At 33.5% G+C, this 11,132-nt stretch overlaps 1 protein-coding gene across 3 annotated transcripts in view; it reads right to left on the bottom strand.

Annotated features, from left to right (window-relative positions):
- LOC113507709 (FH1/FH2 domain-containing protein 3) overlaps positions 1–11,132 on the bottom strand; it is a 90,126-nt gene that overhangs the window by 59,233 nt on the left and 19,761 nt on the right. For 2 of the 3 annotated variants that reach the window (XM_026890785.1, XM_026890679.1), the window contains exon 2: positions 3,068–3,148. In XM_026890785.1, coding sequence (XP_026746586.1) covers positions 3,068–3,085 — 18 coding nt within the window. In that variant the 5' untranslated portion in view covers positions 3,086–3,148. Of the gene's footprint in view, positions 1–3,067; positions 3,525–11,132 lie in introns of those variants that run through there. The other variant, XM_026890734.1, reaches the window with a different exon arrangement.

Raw genomic sequence — 11,132 nt, 5'->3', positions numbered from 1 at the left:
TTACAAAAAAAAAGAGAAAATTAACAGCATAAATCCGAAGCATCGTCCGCATAGCCATTTAATAAAAAGATGACAAAAAAATAAGACCAAAAACCTTATTAAAACTTGATCTATAAATTGATTTATCTCAATAGAGACACAAATCTGAAACGGTTTAAATATAATCTTTTCAAAAACAGGTTTTTGTAAAACAAAACGAGTTGCAGTGAGCATCTCCTTTCGCGCCCTTCATTACAATTATCGTTAATGTCTCGTACGCGGGCTCACTTGCGCCGGAGCAAGTCGTTTGTTTCGCAAATAAACGACGTCGAAAATCATGTTATTAGGCCCTGGCTTTGATGGAGAGAGAAGCGATACAGTAACGTATTATTAGCGAAAATATGGAATTATATTTGACTCCTGATGATGACATTGACATTGTAAGTGCAGTCGCCAGTCATTAAAACTGACTTTGTTGCATCCTATTTAATTGAAGTCAAGTCTTTTTGTATCGTACAGACCTTTAAATAGAATCATATTTCTACAATTGATTGGAATTGTACGATTTGTTGTATAATTATTTGCTCTCGAACGAAAAATCTGCTTTCTCAACTTTGAAATTGCTTTTTATAGTAACTAGTATTGGCAGTTCAGTTATGATTTCAATGAGGCAGTAAAAATACCAGTCTTGAAATACAAGAGTATTACTGGATGGTAACTAGACAAAAATAAAAAGGTAGCTAAAAGCTAAGCTTTTAAAGATGTTGCAATTTTCATAGATTTAATGTAGTTTTAATTGCTGACATCCTGGACAGACAGACTTTCAACCCCCCTTATTTGCGTTGGGGGTTAAAAATTATAAAACATACAGAATGATAGGTTTTGGTGACCTGTCTGCGGTGGCAAAGCTGTTGACCTTGTGCAAATACCCCCTTCCTTTCGTATTGGGTTCCCTGTGACAAATATTTAATTTATAAAACTCTCATTTTACCCACTTCTCCGAATGACTCGAAGGTTCAATACAATTTACTTATGTACGTTTAAGTATTAAAAGATTTAATCTGTATTTCTTTTCTTACATGATTATTTGTCCTATTGGAAAGTAATCTGAAAGTACTTGTAGAGTCGAGAGCTTATCACGGTTTAAAGTCATACATATTATTGGATTCTAGAAAGAGAAATGCCGCACTATGCCTTGTTATTTGCTGCTTAGCCTTTTACTCTATCAAATAACTTGAGGACGTGGTAGAAGAAAAATACTTTAGTATATTCAAACATCAGTTCACGTTTACCAAACACCAAACGCTATTTATGTAAAGTTTTACTTTGTATTGTGACGTATTGAAAATTGTGACCGTAAATATCAAGAGTATAAATTGGACATACTATTCGGAGATAATAATTAGATATGTTTTATTATTATGATTTTATATATTATATGTTTTTGAAACTGTGATACCAATTTACTAATGTGACAAAATGGTGTTTCCTTAAGACGATGGCTGTTACCGGTTCGAGCTGGCATTATTGCCAAATGAATTTCAAATAATATGCATAGACTTTATTTATCTACACAGCTCTATAAGTATATAGGTATATATATAAAACTGGACTGTACGTTTGTAATATTGAAATAACTGTGTATTACTACATACATATGAATATATATACTTAAATATCATTTTTGTTTCTGTCTGTTTGTTCTGGTTAATATCTGAAACGGGTTAACCGATTTTGACGAGAATTTATTGACAGGTGGCTAATGTAATAAAAGGTGCAACTAAGGCTAGTTTTAGTATAGAAAAATAAAGTAATATTTGTTAACTTCCACGCGGACGAAGTCGCGGGCACAGCTAGTCAATAATACGTCTGCAAAACTTAGTACCGAAGGTGCAGCTAGGATAATAGAATCAATCTGGCGCAAAGCTCTGACAGTAGATCGTCGATTGAATGTCGCGCTACAATTTTATGACGGTTTCAGGGAGCCAATTCTCATAAAGCTGTTAGTCTTTATTAAATTAACACACTGCATGGACAGCCGCTCAATGCTATAGGGAAAAACGACGCCCGTCGCAGCGACGTTTCAAAATGTCAATTCCATTCTATTCTCTTTCAGATTTTTTAATACAGGCAATTTAGGATTTTTTTGTCCAAATTTCACAAACTTTCAAGTACGTGCTCAAAGATACCGAAACTTGGAACAAGTATTGGTGTATCACAAAAACGTATTTCCTAAGCGAGGATCGAACCCGCGTCATGTCGTGCACAGAGGGTTTGGCGTGGTTACCTCAACCACTCGGCTGTCCTTGCAGCCAGAATTTTCACCCTATGTTTTACATTCCAATTATAAAGACTGTGTGACATCTAAGGGCGACATTCTGTCCATGCGTTAGTCTAAAATACATTCATCTGTTTGTTGTTTTATATCCACTATATATAGTTTGGTGTACCGTTTCTTTAAATAACTGAACTTTTACTGAAAGAAAGTGACGCGCAAAAATAATTTATGTTCATTTTAACAATCTTGATTTATGATTTGTGAATTCTCAGTTTCGATTTCTTTATTGGGATTAAGGTCACGGAGTTGAAACTTAATCGACTTAAAATTTATTTATTTACCTTTTTAATTTAAATGTGTGACTCTTGAATGTTGTAGAGTAATACAAGACTAGTATAATTTGTTAAACCTTGGAGAACAATCAGTATTTTTTTAAGAACACATGTATTTGTCGCGATTCTTAAAAGGATTATCTCACTCTATTTGAGGAAAAGATTGAACATGTTCATGTCTATTTCTCAAAAACTTTGCTTTCTAAACTATAGTTGTACAACAGTTTTTTTTATAAATTATTGTTATTTTGTATATATTACATGTACATTATATTATGTTCATATGTTTATATTTTAAGGCTCTCGCATTAAGGAAATTAATCCGTTTGTCGCGGGACAATCATTCGAGGATGACACAAATGCTTGTCCTACGCGGAGATCGAGCCCGCGACACGTCGCGCTATGTGGGTTTACAATGTGTAGGTATCTCTACAACTCGGCTATCGGTGCAATTAGCTATATATTAGTCAATACTTACATAGTTTCTAAAAGACATCTTGCCAAAAATTCAGCTCTCTTCCATTAGCGAAGCGTAACTTGGATCCGATGCGAGCGAATTCTGTAATTAAATTAATCATAGTTTTAATTTTAAACCGTAATAAATAATCGTGCTATTATTATAAGGAATGTTGTCTGATACCTTATGTGCTTGTGGAATAAATAATTACTTATAACTTTTGTCGTGGGAGATGTACGTATGACAGGGCCTAAGAGAAATATTTTAAATATAGCATTCATTTTGGGATGCATTAAAAATATTGTTGGTGTATTTCAATACCAATCATTTTACGTACGGTACGTAATGTTTTTTTAACAAAGGCTATACCTGCAATATAAATTAAGATACATCCATTTACAAGATTAATTTATGCCATTAACTGATTCCCAATTTGCAAATGTTTTATTTTTTCATTACCACATCCTATACAGTACCTAATGAAAAATTGAAAGATTTGCAATGGTTGCGGTAATATCAGCTTTTATTTTCCCATTTTACCTAATGGGATCAGAGAGTAGTAAAATTACAAATCTGTAATCATATTTTATTGAAAAGATTAAAATTCTTGTCTTAAACTACATTTATACATGGCGTAACATTTAATAGTATTAATGCAGGAAACATCGTGCGGAATGCAAATCCCTTTCCCACAATTTAACCCTAAGTTAAATTTTACGATACTGCTCTTCAGTGGCTAACATGTTCGAACGTGTGTTCTTAAGGATATGCTAAACCGATTCACTATAAGTGCAAGTGCGTATATACATGTATTTCTATAATAGCTAAACCAGTTTCATTTGCTTTTTTACCGAATAATAATAGAATTAAGATGAAAATGTCTTAAGATAATAAAAGAAGGAATTCTAATTTTATGCAATGGACTTTATTTTTGTTTGGTACTTTGTTTTTGTTCAATATTAAAAAAGAAATACTCATTGCTCTACATTAAGGAAAGGAAGGTTAGATATAGAAAAGGACATCAATTATCAATTATTAAAAAAAATACATAATTAGTATTACTTTCACCCGCTTGTGTCAGAAAAAGGGCAATGTATTTAACATAAAAAACTATTTTCATATCCGCATTTGTAGAGGTGTTTGCCCTGTAATGAGCGTCTGTAGACCTGTCATTTAGAATTTAAATGCCAAACTAATGGTACTAAACAAATAATTAACCGGCAAACTGCAAATCCGACAGGCTGACGCAGGGTTCTGTGAAATTACCTACAAACTACAATAAATTCATTTTGTTGTATAAAATAATATTCATGTTATTTATTTTAGAATTTCATTCTTTTTTTGATTTAAGAGACAAACGACTCGCATAAGGAATTTAATCTTTCTGTCGCGGGAGGTTTGGTTTCTTTCTGTGCGGACAAGCATACGTTTATCACGCTAATGATTGTCGAACGAGAGGATCGAACCCGCGACGCGTAGCGCTCTGTGGGTATATCGTGGCGACCTCAACCACTCGGCTATATGTGAAGTCAAAGAAATATAATATCTGTAAAATAAATACATATATGAAACTATCTCGGTTTATGGGATTAAGTATGTTGACTCAAGGATACCCACTATATTTCAGTAAAAAATCCTAAAAGAACATGTCTATTATCAATAGTATATTTATTTGGCTTGTTATTTATGTAAAGTGTCGACGTCATTAGCCCACGTTCGCTCGTCACCGTTTACGCTGAACAACAGACTCATTCCTTTCACGTCCCAGTAACAAATACCAGTTTCTTTTTAGTTTCAAAAATAGAATAGTTTTTCGTTTCCGGACTGACCTATATCGATTGAGTCAATGAACAAAAGATGGATGGTCAAGTTCCTTATAATACAATCAAACGATTCTAAACTTTATGTTCAGTGGCTAAAATGTTGTATTTGCTTGTGTCTGCTTCCTAATTATTCCGGTTTATGTTTTCCGTCTGTGTTTAACGTACTGACAGATGCAACGATTAGATTTGTTTTAATTTATTATTTAAGTGTCGTGTTTGTTGTTCTTAATAATTACAAGTAGCGCAAGATATTACTTTTTAGATAACGCATCCTGATCAAGATCAAAGAATATTTTGTTGTTTTTTTTAATTTGTGTTTATATTTACTTTTTTAGGATTCCGTACTCAGGTGGGTAAAATTCTCTCCCTATAACCTAGGCACCACTGTTTGTCTGTCTTTTGATTGTACTTCCTTTGTTTCTATAATGGCAAATGCTATTAATGTAGAGGTTAATTTAATGAAAGGTTTTGATGATGTTGCATATATTTTTAAAGTTGACGCCTTGTGCAAGATAGATTCAGAAGGACTCATAGTGAGCACGATCTGTCTTGTTTATGATTGAGCCTCTGAGTGTTTTTTGTATTTCTATCTCGCTCCGACGTTTGCCAGCAGTGGTTTAATTTTTGAAACCCATAGCTATAAAATAATATAGTAATTATCTTTTAAATCAACGTTTAATTTATCAGATGATCATGGAAGGTGTTAAATATATATTTTGCTTATATGTACGGAACTCTCAAACTCGCAATACCGACTCGCACATGGCTGGTTTTATTATTTTTGAAACTTTTCCTGCAAGTATATGAGTTTGTCATATAATAGGTGTTAACAAAGGAAACGGTACTTATTCTTTCCTTTTGAATGTTTTGACTGGAAATCTATTGTCTATACAATACAATAAGTAGTTATAACTTTAATAGATACAGAGTTTGTTAATATAGCTTTATCGATACCAGATGGTGACTAGGTTAGTTTTTATTTGGTGGTTTCTTAGGTTTACGCGAATGTTAGACATTGAAATGACAGGTATCATGGTCACGGGCAGACCATGATACCTGCAAAGGTTTCGAAACGTCGGGAACTAAAATCTAAAATTAAACCGCGATAAAATCCGTAAAAGTAGTTTCATTTCAATAGTTTTTATTTGACTTCAGTGCCCTTATGGGCCCGGCACACTATTTGCTAAGGTACTAAGGTTACTAAGGCAACGCTGTCTGTGCGTCTGTCCGTCAGTCTATCCGTCTGTCACTAGGATTTACCTGATGAACCGTGATAGAGAGACAGTTAAATTTTTTACAGATGATGAGTTTGTATTATCGATGAGTATCACAAAAAAAATATGAAAATTAATGACCGTTTGATATTAACGACCTCATAGCTTAGGGCAACAAGTTTTTGGTAACAAATTGTTTTTTTTTTAGTCTAAGTTTACCGAACCATCAGTGTTACGAGTAAAACTTGCACTTGATCGTATTTTTTCTGTCATAATTATACAAAAACCCCTTCCTTTGCGATATCGGATGTTCATTCACTATCGCTAAGTACTTCCGTTGGGGGCAACACCTGTTGTCCTCATCACTTCTCATCTGACTAACCTTCTTCAGATACTCAATTATGAGTCGCGTTTAATTATCCTGCTATCTCTGTCTCTCTAAAGTGGAATGTAGAGAGAGATGATAGTTTAAAAACGTCACTTAGAGCAGTATAGTTTGCATTTGGTTGTGTTCATAAGTATAATACGGCTTAGTCAACCAACGATATAATTTATATATGGAACCTGCAATTCTAGACAAGTAGCCATTAATGTCACTTTCGGTGGTTAGCCCCCGACGCAAGTTATGTGTGCGTTTGCCTGTCAGTGTTACCTGTCAGCTCTTAAACGGGTGACCCGATTTGGATGCGGTTTTTTACTTGACAGATCCAAAATTACCTTAGATACCTTAAGATCATAAACTCTACTACTACGAGTGTCGACTTCTATAATTATTGTATTTGATTATATTATATAAAATATAACACGTTTGAATTAATTTGCACACATTTTTTTCTCCATGGTATTTTTAAATTATTTGTATTTTGTTTTCGCAGTAAAAGAGCCTTTTGCTACGTCATTCAATCAATCAACGCTATTTGTATTTTATCAACAAAACATTTATGCAGTGATTTTATTTTGCAGTTGGAAATGTTAGTTTTGGATTTAATTTTTATCCCTGCATAAAAAAGTTGAATAAACATTTCAATCAAATGTACATAGTTTTAATAATTACTCGGTTTGTTTATTCATCCAATTAGCTTTATTTTCATTCTACTTGTTAATATTTTGATAAAATTTTGTAACAACCTAAACAGTTATATAAATTCAAATATTGCAATTTTGCTGAGCATGGAGTGAAGTTACCACGATTGCAATTATTTTCTCATTTGAAATTAATAGTATCTCCTTTTCAGACTAGCACTATGTATTTGCAGACGATATCCTTTTCCTATGCTGACGTCAAACTCGCGAGTTGTCGTTGAGATTAGACTAATATAAGTACCCATACATTTAAAAGAAAACAGAATATTACAGGAAATATCTTTTTTTATGAAATGAAAACATTTTTATTCAGTTTTCTCATTTTAATCTACTATTTTCTTCACTACTCGAAAGAAACCCGTCAGCGTGGCACCAATAGGCTTAAATCCCTCCATGAATAACGCACCAGGAACCAGGCCCCTAGTCCCCGGCAGCCCCACTAGTCCTGGCCACGGTAGCAGCCAGATAAACGGTGGGGCAGGGGGTGCTAACCGCTGGGTCCCGTTGGATGCAGGTGGCAATGAACCGGTCGCGCTGGAGAAATTATAGAGAGGCCTATGTCCAGCAGTGGACTGCTATAGGCTGAGATGAGATGATGATTTCCTTCAAAAACATTTTATTAATCTCTTTCCGAATTTATTATTGCACTATTTGGTAATTAGCTTAAAGAGAACTTATTTTTTAAATAAATAAATACACTTACTTAAGTTGTTAACTTCCTCGTACTTTTAGAACGAAAATGTCGGATCGATATTCAATTGGTAAACATAATACGTGACTCAGATCTGCCTACGTAAATATTTTCAGTAGTATTTAAGTAATTGTTGATTCCACAAGGATATTTGTATCCCGAGACTAAAATAGAATGGTTTACGATACGTATTTCTATATTGGATGAATTCGTAAACGTCATTCAGATTTAAGTTGCGGTTAGTTCTTGCGGTCCTTGTCTTGTTGGGTTGTGAATAGGAGACAGGCATTTAAGAATGGCATAGTGTTCAAACTGGCAATATTTTTTGACGCGTTATTTATTTATGTATTGTTTAAACCAAGAGTATATAGCTATTTCAAATTAAAACAAGAATAATATCGTTACACATAAATATGCATATTCTAGGTGTTCTTTTTCTATGTTTGACTTTATTTACATTTAGGTACTAGACTGAAAGAAAAAAAACATTTTTGAAATAGGTGTAGAGGTGTGAGGCCTTCAATATTTTATTAATAAAAATCTTCTTATTACTAGTGTACAGACCACGGTCTATTTTTGTCCTTAAAAAAAGAGGTTTTTAAGTTCAAAGGGACAAAACGAGAAATAATAAAAAAGAATACTTGGACAGCAACATCATGTAACGCGTACAAAATTTAAAACAAATATTTAAACTCTTCCAAACTCATATTAAATTAAAACAAAGTCCCCGTAAAAATTGCCAAAAACCTTTTGACAATATTTATTGACCTTGAGGTCGTATTGTAACAAAATCCCTTTTTGTAACAACTTCCGTAAGTGTTGTGTGACATCTTGAGGTATTCCAAGTCACTGGTTTGTTTCCTTTTTAAATCTTCGCTGACCATGATTATTTTTAAATGATATTGTGTTTTCAGCCAATGACCTCTTCATTACAAAAAAGGAGTTTTTACTGTACGATCAGGTAATATATTTTTTATTTTAAGTGTACATAATCGCTATTAATGATCTACTGTGCTTTTAGGTAACAATATAGGATTAACATTTAGTATAGCTAAAACAATCTAAGCTCGAATGTTTGCACTGAAAAGTCTAGGACTGTTGGTTTCTGTTTCTCCCGTTGCTGAATATACCTTGTTCGATTCTTACTTTCAACCATACTAAAAAACTTTGAGATAAGGTTTAGAATTCTAAAATAACTGCAAATGATATAGCTATAATGTTACATAAAAGTTGCAAATAGCAGTGAAGCCTTTTTTAATTTTCAAATCGTTCTATTTATGGTTTTATCTATCTGTCCGTATCTTAGCTGATGCCGGTTAGACTGGAAGCCAACCCAACGTAATTGGGAAAAGCTAGGATGATGATGATCTATCCGTCTATATCCCTTTTTCTCTATGTATATGCCTTTTATATACCACTGAGTTGTATAAACCAAACAACTCTATTAAAACCGCAGCGCGAAGTTTAGCGGCCGTTCCTCATTAAGAATGGTCTTATATTGGGTGATCGTCAAATGTTTTATTGTTTCTCCACACACTAAAACATCTTAGGGAGATATCGTATTTGTGTGTTGTGTTTCGTAATCAGGTTTTACAAAGGACTTAAGAATACTACAAGGTAACGCGGTTTAATCCACTTAGAAAAATGCCACATGCTTAGTTTAAACATAGCAAAGTAAGTTGGATTGGGTACATAAAAAGATAGTGAGATCGAAATAATGAGATCGTCGTTTTGTTTTTGCTTTCGTAAAAGGTTTTTTTTAAGTTCCGTACTCTGTCTGTCACCTCACGAATCCTCCTCTTGGTAAACCATAATAGCCAACCGATAGTAATTTTCACAGATGCTATTTTTTTTGCCGCTATAGCAAAAAAGAAGATCGAGTTTAAGCAACGATTGTTAACAGAAATAAAACAACAGCCTAAGCCTAAATACCACTACTAATCTATACTCAGCTTAGTATTTGGCAAATTGTGTAACAGAAACATTGTAAATAAATTATTGTAACTTAATAAACTAACTCATATGACCACAACTTCCCATGCTTGCAATAAACATCACATTTATAGAAGCAAACACAACGATAATATCCATTAAATTATGAAAACGCAATGCTCTAATAAGATTTAAAACGTGGAAACTTCAACTTCCTATACCTAATATAGAAGACTAGAATCTCCCGTGACTTTACCCGCGCGGGTTTTTGTTATAGCTGAGAAAAACATTATCCTACTTCTGACGCAGTAGTATAAAAACTAACCTATATCTTAACCCAGTTTACCATCTAACACCAAACAAAATTTCATTAAAATCGGTCGACCCGTTCGAATATAAAAGCGAAACAAACATTCACACAATCGCACAAACATTCGCTTTCATTATATTAGAGAGATAGCATAAAATAGAGTTTGGACAATCGCCATCACTATCTCTAAAACACGTAAAATTTTATTTCCGCGTGTTTTGTTCGCGATATGTCTGTAAAGTGTAGGTACAGATAATCTCTACGTAATAACGAATATTTGTACGCTTGACATGAGATTTCTTTTGAGCCTATAGACTTCACCGAAATTGTTGAAGAGCCGAGACGATGTTACACTTTAATAATATAATCACGAATAGAAATCTTCAAAAGACTGTACGCCAAGTCATATGGTACTCTAAGACTCTGAACGACCGACGGTTTGAACCCGCAAGTTCTATGTCTGGGTATCATCAAATAACCGATCGTTAAACAACTTCTGAACCCCTATTCCCCTTTTTACAATGGCCGATGAATGGCTGGAAATTGGATTAAAATGACACTTTTCGTATCCTCTTATGCATTTTTTCAACACAATAAATGGAAATTCAGTATGGGGCGGAACACTCACGGTTAATACAGTGAATTTAAAATTATTGTGTTGGCAAAATGATTAAGAGAACAGGAATAGTTTCAAATTTAATTACCATAAATTCACCAGCCTTTGTAAATAGCTGAAAATTAAGGAATTCAATAACTGAGTCTCATTCAATTTCGTCAATATTTAAGGTTTGATTAAAAATACGTGTCACTTCGATCTTTACTAATGGCTGATACGTCTTCCGTCTACATAATATGTTTTTGTGTTAGTATAATTTACTGTAACAAAAGGTAATGCGATATGCTTTAACGAAAATAATGTAAGTAGAAATACTAAACACGAGTAAATGATTACGAGAGGCTTCGTACCTAATAAACATGAGTGTGTGCAGCCTTGTGCAACTATGTTAGAGTAGTGTTTTATTTGTACAATAAA

This window comes from Trichoplusia ni, chromosome 1 (assembly GCF_003590095.1).
Source record: "Trichoplusia ni isolate ovarian cell line Hi5 chromosome 1, tn1, whole genome shotgun sequence".
Lineage (NCBI taxonomy): Eukaryota > Metazoa > Arthropoda > Insecta > Lepidoptera > Noctuidae > Trichoplusia > Trichoplusia ni.
The sequence above is the reverse complement of the archived record's forward strand: the minus strand, read 5'-3'. Positions and strand labels throughout refer to the sequence as shown.